Source organism: Rhinolophus hipposideros (assembly GCF_964194185.1).
Source record: "Rhinolophus hipposideros genome assembly, chromosome: 9".
NCBI classification, from domain to species: Eukaryota; Metazoa; Chordata; class Mammalia; order Chiroptera; family Rhinolophidae; genus Rhinolophus; species Rhinolophus hipposideros.
Genome location: NC_138055.1, coordinates 61623134 through 61645324, shown reverse-complemented (window position 1 = coordinate 61645324; position 22191 = coordinate 61623134). Strand labels below are relative to the sequence as shown.

The window sequence follows — 22191 nt, the reverse complement described above, 5'->3', positions numbered from 1 at the left end:
CTCTACTAAAACCTCATGCATAATTCTCCATTGAACGCACTCAATTTATCTTTCTGCTCCATCTTTCCTTAAGTGTAGGAAGAATATAGTCAAGTAGAAAGTGAACATATCATGGATTTCTTTGTTACATTGCAAAATCCCATATAAAAATGTTTGCACAGATGCTGTTAATTTTTTTTTACTGACAGACCCATATAATATATTTAATATTACTCTTGTATATCAAATAAAAATAATTAAAATATCTATATTTAAATTTCAGTATCCAATATCAAGAAATCATCACGCATCTGAAAACTATCCAGGTATTGGAGCAGAGCAGTGAATTATGGCTATAAATTCTACTTTTTGATTTCTAGCTCAGAAGTTATAAAACATGATTCCAGGAATAGACCTACCAGTTACTAGGTGTGGGGAAGTTATTTAACACTTCTGCTCACCGTACAAGGTTGTTGTGGGCACTCAGTGTGTGTTCCTGTGTGGATCTGTGTATAACCTTAACCTCACTGAGTACTTACTATGAGTACATAATCTATACCATTAATATATGGGGGTACATATATATAATATGTACATATTTCACTAAGCAAGAATTATATGTTTACTAAGTGCCAGATATTGTTCTAAACATTTTACAAACAATAGCTTATTTAATCCTTCTAAAAACTCTTATGAGAGAGGTACCTTTATTCTTCCCATTATACAGATGAGAAAAGTAAGGCATAGAGTGGTTAAGTAACTTGCCCAAGGTCGCATGGCTAGTAACTGGCAGAGCCATGGTTGAAACCCTGGAAGACTGGCTCCAGATTGTGTTCTGGACTGCTATGCCATAATCTTTGGAAAGTCTACAGCATTACACAAATGGAAGTCCTCTTTGCCTGGGGGATAGTTACTCCTGGTTATATTTAGCAATAGAGGGAAAGAAGGAATGAGATAATTATTTATTCATTCACCATTTGCTTGCTGCTTACCACCCGTAAGGCACTAATGGGTATAAAAATAGACTTGGTTTCCATCTTCTATAAGTTTAAGTATTTAGAGTTTAAGAAAATGAGCCTCGGAGATTCACATGCATACAAATGAAGGAAGAGGGTATTCAGGCTGGAAGAAAAGGTACAGTGGGGACCACACAGGTGAAGTGGGCATAAGCAGACCACAATAGCACAGAAAAGGGGGTACAGGGATGTGCATGAAAAGTAGGTGTTTGGGTATCTTGGACTGGATACTTCAAGACTGGAGAAGTTGGCATGGGCAAGACCAGTAGAGCCTTGAAACCCCAACTAAGTGTAGAATTTATTCCACAGGGGTTTGTGAATCCACAGAAGTGTAAACAGAGTGGGCAAAGCAGTATGTTAGTAATAATCTGGAGAAGATATGCAGGATGGGTGTGAAGTGACTTCATTTAATATGAAGAATGAGGGAATGGAAAGAGAGAATCCAGAATGACAGCTACAGAGGCTTTTTTCTCTGTTCTCACTCTCTCTGACCTTTCCTTAAACTTGATGAGACTCCCGCCACCATGGAGTTCAAACGCCCCTCACAGATCGCTCCCAACCTCAGCCCCAGCAGCACTTTGTGTACAACTCTGAGTCAATCACTTGATGCTACCTCCTCAGAATCTGTGCTTTCTCCCTCTGTGGACTTCCCAAGCCAACCCCACTGCCTGAGATGCCCTCCCCCAGCACCTGCTGCTGTGAATATTTTGATTCAGGCTCCAAGAAAAGCTCAAATCTCACCTGCTGCTAAATGTTTCCTGCTTCCTCAGTCAGAGTGGTCTTGTTCTGATCACCAAGACCTACTTATTGATAACACTCAAGACTCTGCCACGTGGTATAGACATGTGTGTACCATTCAGTATCGTGGTTTGTCTTATAAATTCAGCTAGGGCACCAACAATATCTTAGGTCCCTTCAGATCCTTCATATTGTCTTATATACAGTAGAAATGTAACAGGCAATTGGCGAGAAACAAACGAAGGACAGGAACCCATTTCATAGTCAGCCTGTCCATTGATTTACTCATTTAACAAATATTTACTATTACTAGTACGTGCCTGGCATTATTCTTCTGGCATCCAACATTGTACCACCAGGGGAACAACCAAGATGGCACAGTAGGTAATGCTGTGCTAACTTCTCTTAACAACCACATCCACATTACAACTAATCTACAAAACAACCATTATTGAGAATCACCTAAAATCAAGCTAAACTGAAGCCTATCAACTAAGGACGTGCAGAAGACTGGTAGGAAGGGCAGAAATGCAGAACGGGCTGGTCCCACACCCATGTGTGACCATTAAAGATCAGGAGGGCTTTTTCGGCTGTGGGGGTCCCTCACTATCCCCTAGAAGAGTAAGAGATTCCAGCCCCACCCCAGCCCAGGGTTCCAGTGCTGGGGAGAGAAGTCCCCATAATTTCTGGTTGTAAAACCCAGCCGAGATTGTGTCTGAGTGAGACTGAATGCAGCTGCACTCACAGGCGCTCCTCTTAAAGGGATCGCATGCAGACTTACCCACTAGTGGAATCGCTCGCTCTGAGCTCCAGCACTGGGGCAGCAGCTGGAAAGGCGGCAGGGACATATGGTGGGGAATTGAGATGTCTGGCTTGGGACAGGGGCTGGAGAGGCGGCTTTCTCCTGGATGGGGGAACTAGCGGAGGCCAGTGTTTCTTTGTTGAGCCCTTCCCCTTTCCAGCGTAAGAACACAGGCGGCCGCCATTTCTGAGTCTCCGCCATTAGTTCGCCATGCTCTGAGGATTTGAGACCTGGCCCCGCTCGACTTTTGGGCACACCCAAGCTGCTTTCAGAGTCTTTTAAGTGTAGACTGCTTGCAGTGGCTCAAGCTGCAGACTTTCCTAGATTCTCAAAGGTTCATGGAACCCAGACAAGCAGCATCTGGCTTGAGCATGTCCTGTGCTCTGGCTGAGCAGCCCTAAGCCGGCACTAGCAGCAGCCAGCCTTGGTTCAGAGCTTGGCCTCTGGAGGCGCTTCCAAGTACAGCAGGGTGGCAGCCATCTGTGAATTTCTTTCTGGCTCCCACTGAGTGGCCCCAGGTGGGGCACAGGCTGTGGCTGAACTTGACCTATAGAGGATCCTCTCAAAGGTGGTCCTGGGGCTGGTGCCCCCAGTGGCCATCTTCAGAATGAGCTGGAGCATCACCCAGCCACTTCCAAGTACAACATACCCAAGGGGCAGATTGGGCAGGCACCAGAGTCCTGCTGAGGCAGATCCTGCTCTGTAGGATCAGCCCCTGTACAACAACTCTATTGTAGTCACAGCTAGTCCTTACAACCAGTGACCCAAGGGTCAGTCCCTCACACTGATGTGCAATTATCAGCCAAGGCTCAACTACAAGAGAAGGGCACACACAACCCACACAAAGGACTCACCCGGAGCCTCTGTCTCAGATGACTAGAAAGACTGTGCCACTGAACCCCACAGCACACCTATTACATAAGGCCATTCTACTAAGACTGGAAGACATAACAGCTCTACTTAATACATAGAAACAAACACAGGGTGGTATCCAAAATGGGGCGACAAAGAAACATGTCCCAAATAACAGAACAGAACAAATCTCTAGAAAAAGAACAAAAGCGAAACGGAGATAAGCAGTCTGTCAGACACAGAGTTCCAAACATTGGTTATAAGAATGCTCAATGGGGCCGGCGCGGTGGCTCAGGTGGTTGGAGCTCCATGATACTAACACTAAAGGCTGCTGGTTGGATTCCCATATGGGCCAGCGGGTTGTCAACCATAAGGTTGCGGGTTTGACTCCTTGACTACCGCAAGGGGTGGTGGGCTCCGCCCCTGCAAACTAAGATTGAACACGGCACCTTGAGCTGAGCTGCCACTGAGCTCCCAGAAGGCTCAGTTGGTTGGAACGCGTCCTCTCAACCATGAGGTTGGCGGTTTGACTCCCGCAAGGGATGGTGCCCCTTGCAACTAACAATGGCAACCGGACCTGGAGCTGAGTTGCACCCTCCACAACTAAGATTGAAAGGACAACAACTTGACTTGGAAAAGACCTGGAAGTACACACTGTTTCCCAATAAAATCCTGTTGCCCTTCCCCAATAAAATCTTTAAAAAAAAAAAAAAGAATGTTCAATGATCTCAGGGAGAATTTCAACAGAGAAATAGGAAGCATAAAAATGGAGATGAAAACTATAAAAAAGAACGAGTCAGAAATAAAGGATACAATAATGGAAATGAAGAGTATATTACAAGGAATCAACAATAAATTAGATGAAGCAGAGTATCCAACCAGTGATGTGACTATAAGGTAGCAGAAAACATCCAACCAGAACAGCAAAAAGAAAAAAAGAATCCAAAAAATTGAGGAGAGTTTAAGGCAATAAAGCATACCATACCAAAGGAGACAATAAAGCATACCATCATTTATATTATAGGGGTATCAGAAGAAGAGAGAGAACACGAAATTGAAAACCTATTTGAAGAAATAATGACAGAAAACTTCTCTAACCTGGTGAAGGATATGGACATTTAAGCCCATGAAGCACAGAGAGTCCCAAACAAGATAAACCCAGAGGCCCACACCAAGACACAGCATAATTAAAATGCCAAAGGTTAACTACAAAGAGAGAATCTTAAAAGCAGCAAGAGAAAAGCAGTTAGTTACCTACACGGGAGCCCCCACACGACTGTCAGCTGATTTCTCAACAGAAACTTTGCAGGCAAGAAGGGAGTGGCAGGAAATATTCTAAGTGATGAAAAGTAACGACATACAACCAAGATTGCTCTACCCAGCAAGTGTGTCATTTAGAACTGCAGGACAGATAAGGATCCTTCTTCCCAGACAAGAAAAAGCTGAAGGAGTTCATCACCACCAAACCAGTATTACAAGGACTCTTAGAGGGACTTCTTTAAGATGGGTGGGGGGTTAAGGATGGGTGAAAGAGGAAGGGATTAAGAACTACAAATTGGTTGTTATACAGTAGTCGTGGGGCTGTAGGGTATAGCATAAGGAAGATATTCAATAATATGGTAAAAACCAGGTATGGTGCCAAATGGGTACTAGATCTGTCAGGGTGATTGATGGGAGTGGGTTTGGGGGCAGGGTAAAAAAGATGAAGGCATTAAGAAATACAAACTGGGGGTGACCAGTTGACTAAATGGTTAGAGCGTGGTGCTCATAACATCAAGGTCGCCAGTTCAATTCCCACATGGGCCAGTGAGAAACAAGGGCTTGAGCTTGGAGTTGAGCCACAAGTGGGAGGCCGGTTGACTCAGTGGTTAGAACGCAGTGCTCATGACACCAAGGTCGCCGGTTCGAGTCCCACATGGGCCCGTGAGCTGTGCCCTCCACGACTAGACTGAAAAACAACGATTTATCATCCTGGAAAAACATACTGTTTCCCTATTTTTTCCAATTAAAAAAAACAATACAAACTGGTAGTTAATAACAGCATGGGGAATATGATCAATGTTGCAAAGGTGCCAGATGGCCACTGGACTTATCAGAGGGATCACTTCATAGACTATGTAGATGCCTGACCACTGTGCTGTACACCTGAAGCTGAAGTAGAATAATATTGAATGTCAACTATAACTAAATATATAGGTATACATAATCACAGGATGTGGAGTACAACATAATGGTACAAAATAATGGTATTTTAACAGCTATACAAGATGTCAGGGGTAGTAGCTTGAGGGGGTAGTTATCACTTTATGAGGGGTATAAATATCTAACTATTACATTGCTCTGTACACCTGAAACTAATTTAAAACAAAATAAAACAAAACGAAAACAAAATAGTACCACCTATAAATACCTGAGATTGGACTGACGGGATGAGAAATAGTTCTAACTCATTTGTGAAATTTAGTTAGCACTGGAATTCATGGGCCCTCAAAAAAACATATATGGTTGTTGGGGAGGTGGTGAAAAGCAGTATCTTTAGTGACAATATGTCCTAATTCCATACGTAGCCTGTTTTACTCAATCCATCAATCACCAAGAGCTCTTCTGAGAAATACGTTCTTTGGGTTTCCTTAAATATCAACAACGTAGGATAAAGATCTCTTTTCTACAATCAGTACACAGAAGGCTCTATTGTAACTGAGTTTCTCCAAGTGCCAGACTAACAAAATCATCAGAATAGGGCCACAGCCTTAGAAGCCCATTCCTGTTGTTTCCCAGGACGCTCTCAGGTTCGTGGTCAGCCACCGTCTGCTGAGCCCCAGGAGCTGCGCTGTAAGGAAGCCGGCTCCTCCAGGAGTTCATGCAGCCTCAGTCCCTCCTTCCAGGTTATGACTTCTGCCCCCCCAAGCCTTGTCTTTGGGGGCTAATTTTAGATAGGGGCAGTGGGCAAGAACTACCCTTATGAGAGCAGTCCTAACACTGCATGCTGGGATCTGTAAACCTGCAATCTTGAGCCTTCTTGCTCTTTACGACACAGAGCGAATCTTGGTGATAAATGCAGCCTCTGGGGCCCAGCAGACCTGGATTTGAGTTCCGGTGTTTATTAGCTGGGCAAGTTTCTTAATATTCTTGAGCCCCAGTTCTTCTGGGGTAATGTTGGGATTAAATGATAGCATGCATGGAAGCACATCACAGGGTGGGTAATTCTTATTCTTGACAGTTTCTAAGGTACAATGCAAAAGTAAGCATTCAGGCTCTGGGGCCAGGCTAGTTGGCGTCATATGCAGGCTCTAAGCAGAGGACAAGCCACTGCCTCCAGAAGGCAAAACAGCTGGAAGAACTAAGGTACAATAAAAGCAGACCAAATGGAGGCCTTTACAGCTATTTCACATTGCAACTGCGGTAAAAATCCATTAAAAACGAATATACCAGTGAGGACTGCCTAGGAATTGTCTGCATAGCTACCTATGTGTTCATAAGACACACTACCTGAATTCACGCTTTGAAAAGACCTATCTAACCTAGCTGCAATGTACATCTCATAATTAGTACCCTTTCGATATATGCTGGCAGTTATTGTACAATTAAGTGGATAACGCCTAGGTTTCAGGGAGCAGTGTATACTGATCTGCATGGATTCATCCACCCAACAGCTACTGAGTATCCATAAGCCAGGCCCTGTGCTAGAGAAGAAATCCCTACCCAGTGGGAAGACACAAAGGAAGCCTACTCTTACTGTATGATAAAGAAGAGGTAGGAAGGGGCAGTCATTTACTTCCGAATAGGCGGAATGGGGGGAAGTAGCAGAGAAGGATTCCTAGGCTTATATTGAAGTCTGGGAGCTCACTTGTAGAGAGAAGTGTGGGGGGCTATGTTTTATTTAGATAAAGAATGTTAAGACAGGAGGAGCCAACCTTCAACATTAATGTCACTTTGCCCCAACCTACAATGGAACTTTCAGTCCCCAACCCCCCTCCCCTACCTCCCCGTAACGCCTGTGAGTGACACTTGTCTTTTTTCTTATCATTTGTGGCATCGGGGCTGGAAAAGTTGCTGGTCCCTGAGACAGAGTGGTCAATAGAATCATCATGATGATGAACTTTCACAACCCACCACATCTCCTTAGGCTCATATGGCTCTCCACAGGTCAGTGAAAACAGAATTTACAAAATTTAATTATATCGGCAAAGTAACATTTACAGGAGAATTCACTTTGGTAGGTACCCTGTTTCCCCGAAAATGAGACCTAGCTGGACAATCAGCTCTAATGTATCTTTTGGAGCAAAAATTAATATAAGACCCGGTATTATATTATTTTGTATTATACTATATTATACTGTACTATACTATATTATATTATATCCGGTCTTACAGTAAAATAAGACTGGATTTTATATTAATTTTTGCTCCAAAAGACACATTAGAGCTGATGGTCCGGCTAGGTCTCATTTTTGGGGAAACACGGTACCATATTGGCAGTTAAGAGCTTAGACTCACAGAACAGACTGTGTGAGTTTAAATCCTGCCTCAGCACTTACTCTCTGCGTGACATTAGGCAAGTAACTTGACCTTCCCGTGCCTCAATTTCCTCACTGTAAAATCAGCATAACTATATTACTCACTGCATAGGGTAGTTGATAAGAGTAAATGTATTAAAATACGTAAAAAAACACAGAAAAAAGGGGCCTGCCCGGTGGCTCAGGCGGTTAGAGCTCCATGCTCCTAACTCCGAAGGCTGCCAGTTCAATTCTCACATAGGCCAGTGGGCTCTCAACCACAAGGTTGCCAGTTCAACTCCTCGACTCCCGCAAGGGATGGGGGGCTGTGCCCCCTGCAACTAGAAAACGGCAACTGGACCTGGAGCTGTACTGCGCCCTCCACAACTAAGACTGAAAGGACAACAACATGACTTGGAAAAAAGTCCTGGAAGTACACACTGTTCCCCAATAAAGTCCTGTTCCCCTTCCCCAATAAAATCTTAAAAAAAAACAACAAAACAAAACAGGAAAAAGAGCTTGACATATAATAAGTGCACAGCAAATGTCAGCTACTGATATTTGAAAAAAGTGCCATAAAACAATTCATTTTAATAATGGGTAATGACTTCTCCATCCAAGACTGGAAAGATTATCGTTTCTAACAGAGGTTAAAAAAAGGAAATTAGTAATATCTCCATTTATGGTTATGTGAAGAATTTTGGCAAAGTTCTTTAGAACGAGCAAATAGATCAAGATGAACAAATGAATAGCATGAGATACTGTCTTTATAGCTAGTTTATGAAAGGAAACTTGAGGTGACTCCACTGCAATAAAATCAGTATAACAGTTTGAATTTATCATCAAATTATATTTATAATCCAAAGAAATGCTTTGAACAAAAAGCATTGTCTGGGGCTCTTGGACCCTACTGGTTAGGGACTGCCAACCAACCAAAATGACAGGGCAACAGAGATGCAGAGAATATAGAAAACAAAGGGTAAAAATAGAAAGGAGATACGCAAAGAGAGAAAACAAGGCTGATGAAAATCACAGAAACAGTTACATTCTGTTTGGTGTAGTGTTACAGATTTTGTTTCAAGATCAACTGTACAGAGCAGCAGTTTATTGAAATGGAAAGAAGTCAGGTCTATGAAATTCAATAAACATGAACTTTGGTCCTCGCTGTGCTGCAAAATAGCTTTGTAACCTCAGTCTTTCTGACCCTCAGCGTGAGCCTCATCTATTAAAGGTGACATGACAACAAGAGGTCTCCCTACAGGACCAAAATTAGGGGGACAATCAAGGCCAGCCATACACCTCAAACACCTTAAAAAGTGTGAAATGAAAGAAAAAGTACAAGCCAGAGGCTTGATCATAGAAGGAAATACTGACCGTGTAAATGGAAGACTTCTTTCCAAGAGAATCTTAACGTGTATCTCTACAAGGAGGATATTTGATGATGCTTAGAAGAAATATGGTAGGAAGGCATGTAGCAGCCCATCTGAAACCAGAATCCATAGTATCATTCCTGTTTTCATGTTTGGTTGGAGATTTACTGTTTTCTTCTCCATCTTTAAGAGCCAGTGCTAGAGGAAGGAGCACCGTGTCCTTGATACCTAAGGTGTGCGCTCTCAACCTGCCACGGCCCAGACTGTGTAACCTTTCAACAAGGGTTCCTGTAACTCCACCGGCCCAGAGCTGTCTCACCTGGAAAGGAGGTGGTTGGACCCGTGATCTCTCAGGCCTTTCCCACCTCTGAAATTCTCTGAGTCCGTGACTTTGATATTAATCGAGCCACAACTAAACACCATAAGAATTTATTATTTGTGGCAAAAAATATGTATATTGCTCAGTGGCTAAAAGGGTTGATTTTTCAGTGTCAGGACAGATGGCCGATGAATTTTAACTGAAAGGAAAAACCAATATAACAACAAATTATACTAATCAACTTCTGCTTCTGTTGACTTGAGGCCGCAAGTCGTACATCATGCTATGCCAAAGATATAAAGTTTCTTCTAGAATTCTCCATGGACTCTGAGGCCAGAACTCATCTGCTTTGCTGCACAGAAAATATCTGGAAATGAAGGATGCCCATATAGTATGTCTAACGTACTATTTATATTGACGAACCTTAAAGCGGGGTATCTATCACTCTAGGGACTTTAATTAGCTCCCAAAGTCCTAACTGATGAATGATCAAATGCTCATTAAGGAGGAAAACCCAGGAACTGTTTGGTAGGTATAGGGTTGACACACTTATGGATTTGCTCTGCACTTTTAGTTTTGACTGTTAACCTTTAAGTTAAAGCTGGGCATTAATCATTATTTTCAAAAGGCAATATAAATTGCAATTAGTTTCACAATTTTGTTACTTTACTAAAATTATTTAATGAAAAATGACTGATTTATTATAAAAAGGACAAATTGTTTTGCACCTTATTAAAAAGAAAATGTTTCTATTTGTAATAAGAGTAAACCATATTTATTAATCTCCATTGGTTCTAGCTCTATTGCCACTAGTCACTAGAGGCAGTTTCTAATTGAAATCTTTGAGTCCTAGACAGGGGTTATTGGTTGTTCATCTCTGTAATGAACTCTTAACATTCATATTCAGCAAAATGTCTTGAGCCCCCTACTATGTACCACAAATGTTATGTAGACCTTGTCCTATTTTATTCTATTACGTCCTATTACTAGAAATCCAATTATATTTTATTCTTTATTTATACTAGTTCTTAGTTCATTAGGGTAATTTTTCATGAGCTCAATTAACAATGTGGTGTAATATCTTCCACCTCACAATTATCAGAGATTTCTAAAATGGAATAACTGTAATTTTATCCAGGAAATGTTAATTTTGCAAAGGACATCTTCCTTTCTTGTCTCCCAAGTACTTCATTCGTAGTAGAGTAAAGAGACAGTGGTAAAGGGCAGAGTCTTTTCAGGAAGTCCAGCTTAATACTCCCTCTCTTTTCACATCGATGATTTGCTAATACTCTGGCAATATCAAAGAGCATGGCGTTCCCTGCACAGGCAACGTGGCTGCAGGCATCTGCTTTCCCTTACACACTCTGTATTTGGAATGCCCTTCCCACCCTTCCTTTATCATTAATTTCAGGTGTCAGCTTCTCCAGGAAGCCCCCCAGCTTGCACAGAGTTGTGGAGACCTCTACCTGGCCTAGCAGCCCACACCATACGTGGAAATATCTCCCGTGTCTAGCTCATGGATGACAGGGTCGTGTCTGTCACTGACAGTTTTAGGACCTACCTGTATATATTTATTGAAAGGCTCCTCCCAGCTATTCGATGTGTATTACTTTAGAGTGCAGGCAACGATGCTTTCAGTGCTTCCTTTTAACTGATATAGTGACAGGAAACAGGTTGTGAGACTTGGGACAAATGCTGAATAACTGCATTCCATAAATGCTAGAACTTGACAAATCACAACCCCTCTCACAACACATACTTGCTGGGCAGTCACCTTCCAAAGGAGAGACCTGTCTTAAAAGACAGCCCATTCCATTTCTGAACAGCTCTAATGGTTAAACTGAGGAATGTGAGTGCCTGGGTTCAAAGGCTTGTTTTGCCTTTTAGCACGTTCCACAGTTTTCTCACCTCTAATTGGGAATGAGAATAGTACCTGGAAGGTGTTGTGGGGGTAAAATGAATCACTACACCGGCAAGCACTTTGCAGTGCTGGCTGGCACACAGTGAATGCTTAATGAAAGCTACTAAAATTAATAAAATACCCTACCCTTCTATCATATCTCCTAAGCCCAGGAAAAGCCTTAGCCCTGCCAATTATCACTTGTTTATTCCCGTACACCTGAAAGGCTGAGAGCAGAGGGATGGTCTTTGTTTTATGGATCAAAGAAACTGAGCTGCTGCAAAGAGACTTAATCCTTGCCCAACAAATCAACAGAGAAAGTCAGTGAGAGAGAAGGTCATGCAGAAAGTCCTTATTTCAAAAAGGGTTTTCATAGAAGTCTTCAGAGGCACTGAAATACAAGTTTAATCTACTAAAACAAATACCCAAGAGTTGGCACATGGCATACTTATTAACCAGGCCACACTGAACACAACGACAGCAGATGTGGCAAAGTTTCAAGCAGTTGGCAATGCTGAGGGGAAAGCACATGGATAATGAAAGGCCAACGAATTTACCCGAGTGTCAAAGTCACCTGCAATTTTAAATATTTAATTATTTTCAGGGAACTGCTTCACGTGTCTTCAACATTACATGTGTATCAGACATTTGAGCTATAAGGTTCAATATATGAAATATTTAAGCTGAGGACACAAGACACTTGAAATCTTGAAAGCCCTCCAACCCTTAAAATTGCAGCATCAACTAAAATGGACTGATGTCAAATCCTTTTCTTTCCATGAAAAATGGATTAGAATTTGACACATATACTCTGTACCTCATACCCAATACTTCTCACTCCATTTATTAAAAAAGAAGAAAAAGAAAGTGAGAGAGGCCTTTGTTTAAGCTGTGCAAAAAGCTTTTTGAACTTCCAAACTGCTTTGGAGTAGATTTCTAACCATTTTTTTTTTTTGCTGCCTATGCTCTTTATAACCTCATTTTGGTACTCGCCTGAAATCTTTCAACTCCTGGTTCTTCCTTTCTCTCTAGACATGGCTCCAAAGGGAAATTCTATGAATATGCCTTGTGTTTTTCTGAATTGTATATTTTGGCTCACATTGCTGCTTTTGCCTCAAAAGCCTTCCCGATCCCCTTCTCCATCTCTATTACTGAAATCCTGTCCATTTTCAGACCCTTTCCTCTTTGAATTCTTCTCAATCCTCAGTGTGGACCTCTCTTTGCGTCTCCAAAGCCCTCTGCCTAAACCTCTATTGGTAAATAATGGTTTGCCTTACATTATAATCACAATAAAAAGGGAGTACAGTGTATAGCTAAGCTTATTGATAATGCCTGGTCTGAGACTTTCTAGCTGTGTGACCTTGGGCAAGGTGCTCAACCTCTTTGTGCCTCACCTACACCATAGAGCTGTTGGGAGAATTTAAAGAGCTAATGATGCAAAGTGCTTAGAATAGTATGTGACAAAGGTTAGCTGTGATATATATAAAATATATTCATTCTCTCTCTATATTTGGCTTTGATGAGTAATGGTAAACAAAGCTAAGTACTTTAATTACCCAATTAAAAAATTCTGTTTAAGATGTCTGTTATTAAAGCATTCTAGTAATTTAAAAGTTGAAACACTGAATTCCAGAATGTAACAGTTTGGATAATATATTCTTTGAGAAGGATTCTTGATATGAAACAGTCCTCAGAAATATTTTGTTTTTACTAAGCTATACTTTCTAACACTTCCTTTTTTCATTTCTAAGCCAAATAAATTTTCTTCGGTTCATATTGCTCACTTTTTAAAAAAGACAATCTGATTTGTAGTTCATAAGCACCAGCCATAACTAATTCTCAAATCTCAGAGAGAAAATGAAGATTCCAAGCAGGAGCTGAGCACTTGGCTTCATTAATTAGCAGGGTGTCCTAAAAGACATCGCCATATAATGTAGATGTCAAGTTGTCCTCACAGATCCTTGCAATGGAAATTTTATTAATCCCAAGCATTTTGGCAGGAAAATGAGGCCAGGGGAAATTGGCTAACCTAGTCTCCAAAATCAATCTGTGTCAACACCAAGATTAGAATTCGGATCTGTGTCAACACCAGGATTAGAATTCAGAAGTTGGCCAGGAGTCATAAGATCCCAACAAGTCTCTTTCTTTCCTTCTAAGTGTCTAGTAATAAAGCTAGAGGAAGGATATATGGAAACACTTCATCAGCCCAAGATCTCTAAATAGACTGCTTTTTAAAAAAGTTTTCCAGGTGGCATAAGACTTAGTTGGACAATCAGCTCTAATGTATCTTTTGGAGCAAAAAATAATGTAAGACCCAGTATTATGTTATATTACATTATATTATACTATATTATATATACTACACTATACTATACTATACTTTATACTATCTTATTTTATAAGACCGGGCCTTATATTAATTTTTGCTCCAAGACGCATTAGAGCTGATGGTCCAGATAGGTCTTATTTTCTGGGAAACACTGTCTTTCTCTCTGTTCAGTGTTTTGTTCTTAAGACCCAAACCTCTTTGTAGTCCATCTCAAAGGAATGAATTTTCATTTTCACTGCAGAAATATACATTTCAAATACTTAAAATGACCTTGAGCTAAAATAAAATAAATACTTAACTGAAACACAAAAACAAAAACCCTCTTTGAGGCTCAGAGAAAACCTTTCCGAGAGGAGGTGGCAAGTTATCTCAGGCTCTTTCAGAACGACTTCTCAACCTTGCCTTGGGCGTGTTTCTGCTTTGTAGAATGCATGAGCTCCTGGTTCTTGGGAGGCTCACACTGCCATCCAAAGCAGCTTTTTTTCCCCCAACAGTCCTCTGAGGCTGAGTTTTCAAGGAAGGGCTTGAAATAATAAACTGTCTCCTTTCCCATCCCCCCTGAAAAATAATTAACTTTTTATTTTAACCTTTTAAAGAGACACGTCAAGGTCAGAGAAGGTATCTCTGTGCATTGAGAAATACTGTTTTCCAAACAACTCCTGTACAAGACGCTCAGCAGCAGCTGGTTTTGTTCTAGGAGCTTCCATTCTCTACGTATTGAAATTCGTTAGGCAAATAGGAGCTAGAACTCAGAAGGAAAAAAAAAAAGGTGAATGGAGTATCTAGTAATGGAATCTTAGTAGTAATCACCGTGCATGAACACAGAGCTAAGCGGGTGGTATTGCCACATATAACACTAACTGACATATATTAACACTAAAGTTAAATGAAGGGTAATGATTTAAAGAGGTACCCCAAAGGAACATATCCTAACATGAAGGCTGAATGTGCAAAGCCATTTCGGTTTGCCCATTTTGTAACTCGTATCAACAGTCGGAAAACCTCAATCAAGTTTTTGCAAGTGTCAGTCGGAGCAGGCAGTGTTAAACTTTCGACCTGTGAGTTTTATCTGTTAGAGCAGGTTCCACCCTTCCTCCCCACACCTGCCTTCCCTAAGGCAGCTGCCCAGCGGGGAACTACTGGGCCCCAGGGCGAGAACTGGGTTTGAATTTGGCAGCATTCATTTACAGTCAGTGCAATCCTGGGCTAATTATTCTGAGTCCCAGCTCCCATTTGTAACACTGGGACTAGGAATACCTGCCTTGGGCTGCTACTCTGAGAAATGAATGGGGATAATGTGCTTGCCTTATGGGAAGGGATGGATAAATCTTCATTTTCTCAGTTCTTTCTTCTTAATTTAATGGGACTTGAGGATGGATTACCTCTTGACTCTGGCTGGCCATGTGTGTGATAATCAATTACACATAATTAGCAATAAATTGCATGTGGATTTATCATGACGTCTGGGTTAATCTCTATTAGAAGTTGCTTACTGCAAATGGTAAGCTCCTTGTTTTTTCAAATGCAGAGTTTAATGCTGCAAAGCCTAGGCAAAGTAAAGAAATATTAATATAGGACAAATCATTGTTTTTCTACTAAAATCCACCATGACCTTTTGAGATTTTGGCATGAGCAGGGAGACTTAACACTTTACACCACTATTTTATAATGAGCCCTTTACCAGAATGATGAAGGCAAATTTTGTTTGGAATGTTCCCTCTAATCTTTTGAGTCACCATTTTTCTGTTTTTGCTGTTTTCACTTCCCCATTAACCCAATCACTGCCTTGTTTACATTTACTATTGATGTGGTTTTCTTAGGGGAAGTTACTTTCCTGTTTTCTTTTTTTAAAAGTCATATACCCATTATAAGGAAAAACCCCGTCTATGTAAAAACCATCTGTAATTACTCTTAATGTCATCCTGATCTCCACGTTTACTCTGAGAGGCAGACAAGGAGCTGTTTCCATCCCTTACTCCACTGACGATTATGAGAACGATACTAACCACTAACATTTATTAAGCATTTACTACGTGCCAGGCACTGTTTGGCATGCTTTCTCTGTACTAATTCAGCTTTCTTTTCCCTCTTAACAGTTACACTTGTCATACTATACATTTATTTGTTTACTGTCTGTTTCTCCTTACGAGAACATAATGCCTCGAGAGGAAGAATACGGTCGGTTTTGATTCACAGTTGTATTCCCAGTGCATCTAACAAGTGCCTGGCAGAGTAGTAGACATTCAAACAATGTCTTTGTAACAAGTGGGTGGGCCTCATCCAATCCATCAAGGGCCGGAATAGAACAGAAGGGCTGAGTCAGAGAGAATTTGGTCTCTTCCTCACTGTGTTCGAGGTTGAGACATGGTCTTTTCCTTTTGACGTGAACTTGGACTAGAACTTACACCATTGGCCCTCCTGGTTCTAAGGTCTTCAGACTAGAACTGGAACTACATCTCCAGCTTGTTGACCGCTCATCTTGGGACTTCTCAGTCTCTACACCACATGGGTCAATTCCTCATAGTAACTATCTATCCATCCATCCATCCACCAGTCTGTCTGTCTGTCCATCCGTCCATCAGTCTCTATACCGCATGAGTCAGTTCCTCATACTATCTATCCATCCATCAATCTATATCTGTCTGTCCATCCGTCCACCTATCCATCTGTATCTCCCACTGACTCTGTTCCCTGGGAGAACCCAGACTAATACAGATGCCCAGATTAGCTAGTTGAGCCCAGATTCAAACACAAGTTTGCTGACCGCCAGTCCAGTCATTTTTGTTTCTTATAGCATAGTACTTTCCTTGCTTTCTTAATCATACTTTCTCTTTCAAATGTTAAAGTCAAAGGGAAGTTAATTAGTGGGTCACACTCAGAAAGGGAGTCTGAGGATATTGGTTCACCCTCTTACTTTTTATTTTTAGACAAATGAGTTCCATCTGTTAGGTCATTTAAATTAACATTTCTCAGAAGTGCAGGTTGCCATTGAGGCATGTGTTCAATTTTTCACCTATGTTTCTGTTGAAGCAACATAATGCCGTTGACTCTAAGAAATACAAGTGAGCAGTTGATAAACTGCTTAAGTGCTCTGTGTTGTTAGGGTGGTGTATTAACATTTAGAGACCTTTGTTAGAAAATGGTTTCCCAAAACTAGAGATAAAATGACAGTAAAGGGCACGTGCTCTGATGTGGACCTGAGATCCCACTCTACTACTCACCGTGCAACCTGGGGCAAACCTCTCTGAGCCTTAGTTTCCTTATCTGTAAAATGGGGATAATGACAGTAACTACCTCACAGAGATGCTGTGAGGATTATAAGAGATAATGCAAGTAATGAGCTTAGCATAATAACTAGCACATACATAATAAGCATGCAATAAATGCTAGCTTCTCTGACAGGTATGGCTAGTGACCTACAAATACCACCCCTTCCCTCTCAAATTAACAGAACCCCCAATTTGGAACTGGTTAGCAATGAGCTGGCCAGCTAAAAGACTGTAATTCCCAGACTTCCTTGCAGCATGGTGGAACCACATTCTGAGTTCTGGCCAATAAGATGCAGGTGAAAGTGTAACATGAGACTTTCATTAAGTCTTCTTTCCTTCTCCAGTCTCCATTTCAGGAATGCAGGTGTAATGGCTGGAGCTCTAGGAACTACACTGAGTTATAAGGACAAACGTTACAATTAGGTTTCTCTAACAGTGGATTAGGAGGAAACCAATCCTGGATGGCTTTACGTAACCTCCACACCAACCCTGGGCTGCCAACCTCTGAACTTCTTTTATGTGAGAGACATTATAAACCTCTACTTTGTTTATGCCATTATCTTGACTTCCTGTTACTCAAAGCCAAGCTAACCCCAACTACTTTGGCTGGCCCTTGTTGTGGTCTAAGAATCCAAATGGAGTCTCAAAACCGTTTGGAGGCCGTGTTTCTGCAAAAAGGCAAGGTTGAGGCAAAAAATATAGAAAAGGAGATGCATGTCTTCAAACCCTTTCCTCTCCTTCCAAATGGCACTCTGACGCCACCATCCCTTCTCCCCTGCTCAGAAGTACAGGCCTTCATGCCAGATGCATGCAATCTGTATTCAAAGGATCTGGTAAATATTAGTTCGCTCTAAACTCTAACAATTATAAGGCATCTCTTTCCATTCTTCCTGGGCATTTGTATTTTATTTAAGATAAAGCTTTCTGATAGAATGTTTGGAATAATCAACAGGCCTGTGGGAGAAATATGTTTGGGTAAGGAAGTCCACACATCAGGCTGCCACTCACCACTAAGGTTGACTATAATTTAATATAAAGCACTCCACTGGTATAAGGAAGTTAATATACTTCTCAAAATGTTCACCTTCAACTCCCAAGGAGTATCAAGGGCTGAGAGAAAGGAAGGAGTCTGTCTGAATAGGCAATTAAATAGCATCCTCAATTTCCTGAGGCTACGCATTTTATACCTGTTATTTCAGCACTCATTACATCATTGTTGTACAAAATTGTATGCATGATGCAACTTAGGTTATCTATTCACAACCAGTCAAAGGTTGAAGAAGGAACTCAACTACATTCACCCAACTCCTGGTCCACTGTTCAAATACTCCTCACCTTTTCTTACTTTCTGAATGCAAATTGAATATGTACAATGGAGAGATTTCATTTAAACAAGACAAAATTTGTATATCTGAATTTAAAGTGCAAGAGAAACGAAACATTATCTTCTTTTAGGGTAAAAAAGTGTGTGTGTGTGTGTGTGTGTGTGTGTGTGTGTGTAATATAAAGGTATGTGTAATGTGAAGGTCCTTCCCTATGGAATATGACCTCTGACCTTGGCTGAGCACGCTCTCTCGATGAAGTAAAAATGTTTCCCAAGAGCTCAAAGTGATCTATAGACTACCTAATTAAAAATTCATTGCTTGTCTCCTCTATTTCTTAATTCCTCAACTGATTCCGAGAGGTTAAATGACTCTGAAAGGGTTGTTCAAACTCCGGTGGCCTTTTCTAGAACCTGGCTCCTTTAGGTTTTCAGACTAACACCGATGAGATTTTTGAGGAGATGTCAGCTTACTTAATTCAACTATAAAGAATCTGCTAAACGTCTGAGTCCACTTGATAGGATGAATCCAGGAAATATTTCACTTTATACATTCGTCATTGAGATAAAAATTTCATGACATTCTACTGCCTTCTCATATTCAATGATCAAAGACATCTTTGCCACTCCTACTTTGAGTAGTACTACTACTTACAGGCCATAATCAACAGGCTCTTATCTCTGAAGTCATGACAACCATCGGATTTATTTTTTTAAAACAATGCCCAAGCCAAGGGAACCACAAGGACAGTGCCATGAAGTCCTCATCTTAAAATAGTTCAATGGGAAATGACATAGAATTTCTTCTATGGAAGTCTCAGAGGCACCATGCTCATTTAACTTTTAAATTCTAAATCCAGGATTTCTACAACCATAATGCATGTTGTACAGTATGTCCTCCATTAATGAAGACTAAGTGAACGAAAAGAAAAATAAAACCCTAGGATTTCTAGAAATGGTTGATACCTCAGGTTGTCAGAAATTAACAAATCACACAAAGCACAGGCTAACAGATGGCCTTTATAATAAAAAACTCTACTTAATTAGGTATTTATATACAGATATGACCTTGTAACATGTAAAGTGAAAAGTTTTTTCCCTTTAAAAAAAGTTTTAAAAAATTTTTTCACTTTTAAAGTTTTTTCACATGTAAAGTGAAAAGCTTTTGCATGTAAAGTGAAAAGTTTCTGAAGGAGGACCTAACACATAAAAACTGTCAATTCATATGTATGGGTATAGCAAATGTGATACACAAAAATACAAATTTATCACATATGTACAAAAATTGGAAAGTGAGTTTTATAAGAATATCACTCATTCTATAAAACTTTAAAACTACAGTTTTTTTTAATTAGCAAGTATCAACAAAGCCTTAAAAACAATTTCATTCATAAAACTGCACTTGATACACATGGCTTTTTAGGAACAAATGGAATTTGTAAATCAAGAAACATTTTAATAGTAAGTTTCAGGTTTAATTTGCCTGTAAAGAAAAATTCAAATAATCTTGTGCAATTAAAATGCAAATAAATACCTACAGTTAGAACAAATTAATTGTTAGTCTCTCTTATAAAATAAAAACTCATCAAATTCCTCCAAAAAGAATTTAATAATATGATCATTAACTGTAAAAAAATTTACATAGGCATATGACTATTCCAATTTGCAACCTATTGGTTTTGTTTTTTAATACAATAGTTTTAAATTATTTAATTTCTTATGATTCTATGCAGTAACCTGAATAAAATTTAAATTCAGGGAAGCAAATTACTGCCAAAAAAAGATACCCCCAAAAAAGTAATTTTAATATATTAAGTCATTAACCAAACAATATAACTGAAATGGGAAAAAAATAGAAATTAAAGTACCAGAATTAAGCAACTCTACATTGCTCAAATCCCAGAATGGCTAATTTAAGAATGATAATAATATAAAACAAAGTATCTGGAACTGAATCTATATACAGTTCATACATAATCCAACCAATTAAAAACTGGTTTTACTGGAACACACATAATCTAGTTTCTTAAAGTGCGCTAACTGCACATGTCTTTACTGAATACGAATGGGGGGGGGTGGCCAAATATATAGTAGTGTGTATCTATCCACTTGGATCTACATTTCAGCTGGACAAGCATCCGTCAACACCCTGGCCTGGAATGAGCTCTAATAAAAGCGGTGTTTCTGCAAACCAGAATTCCAGACCAAAGATTCTTGCAAAAGAAGAAAGAACATGTGCTTACCGTGTATAGCTCGTTAAGAACCTTCATTAAATCCTCATGAAGTTGGAATGCAATCTCTTTGCTCTGTAATTAAGAAGAAATTAAGAATATTTAAAAATGCAATGGAAACTTGTTTCTGAATAATTTACATCTTCACAAGTCCACTGACTAAAAATAGAAAAATGTATGTAACACAATGGGAGGTCAGCATGCCGATAAAATAAACATCTTTGACCAAATGCCCCGCCCCCCGTCGTGTGTCTCTCTCTCTCTCTTTTAAAGGAGGGCGCAGCTCACAGTGGCCCACATGAGGATCGAACAGGCAACCTGGGTGTTATAAGCACCACACTCCAACCAACTGAGCTAACTGGCCACCCCCCAAATGGCCCTTTCTAAATACTGGCAATATGCACCAGTGCTCACCAGAAGCTGGACAAAGGCAAACATGTTACTGAACAGTCTCAGTGGCTCTCCCACCACCCAAATCAGACTTCATCAAGAAGAGAGAGAAAAGGTAAGGAGGGTGAGTTGCAGAATTAACATAATTAAAAGATGAATTCCTGTGTCCTAGCTCCCATCTTGGTATGGTCACAAAGGAATTTTGCAGTGCAATTTCCAAAAATCTAAGTTAGAAACCAAAAGGGAAATAAATTCTTCCTTTCAAAATAACTACTTGACTGACTACAATTTTAAGAAAGCACTTCCAAGCCAATCAGATGGTAAGGCCACTTACGGTGGTCCACTAAGCTAATTCTGAGAGTTTGACAGAGTACTTGAGTACTTTTCCCAACCAAATCTGTAGGCTAATTTAAAGGAAATCACATATCCAAAATGCTTTCTTTTTTTGTTTGGGGTTTATTTTGTAAGTCAGCTACAGGGAATGGGAAAAATGTATACCATGACTTCATCTACAGTTTGAGATAATAATAAGGATATCCACTGGTTCATGTAGGTGTCTTCCACGGGACTGCCAGTGCTAAGGGTAAGGGCCATACCTTTGTCAGCTCTGTGACCCCGGTGTCCTGCACACTTGGGCACAAGGCCAGGACTAGGATGGGGCAAGTGAGGCCCCGAGGGTATGGAATTTAAAGAGCCACTCACTGTCACTCTAGTACATGTCCAGCGGGGGCACATGGGAAGCTTCCAATAAACACTTGCTAAGTGAATCTGTAAACAAGCTGAAATGCTGTGTTTGTGTAATAGCTGAAGTAGTGACTATATTTGCTGAAAGCTGGCCACCGGTGACAGGGCAGAAAGGAAAGGCCCACAGACCACTCTTAAGAAAATATTGGGACAGCAATGAAACACAGTCCGGCTGTAAACACAAGATCATTGAGTCAGGCCTCCTTCAAAAAGGTCAAATGTGATGAAGTGAAAATGCGTGGAAGAGAAAATAGGGAAGATGACATCAGAGCAGTACCTGAACTCAGAGAAATTCAAATTTGTTAGTGATTAAAGAGTGCTGCTGTTTTATCAAGCTCCTATGGCTTCTAAGATCTCTATATTGGAATTAGAGATTTTATGTGTGCTGTGTCCCTGACATGTGAAGAGGTGGGTTAAAAATCACTCAAGAGTGAA

The 22191-nt window shown here is 40.4% G+C and overlaps 1 protein-coding gene across 2 annotated transcripts in view; it reads right to left on the bottom strand.

The window, feature by feature from the left end:
* SRGAP1 (SLIT-ROBO Rho GTPase activating protein 1) overlaps positions 1-22191 on the bottom strand; it is a 247823-nt gene that overhangs the window by 84350 nt on the left and 141282 nt on the right. For both annotated transcript variants that reach the window (XM_081060579.1, XM_081060580.1), the window contains exon 4: positions 20635-20697. In XM_081060579.1, the coding sequence (XP_080916705.1) occupies positions 20635-20697 (63 nt within the window). The remainder of the gene's footprint in view (positions 1-20634; positions 20698-22191) is intronic.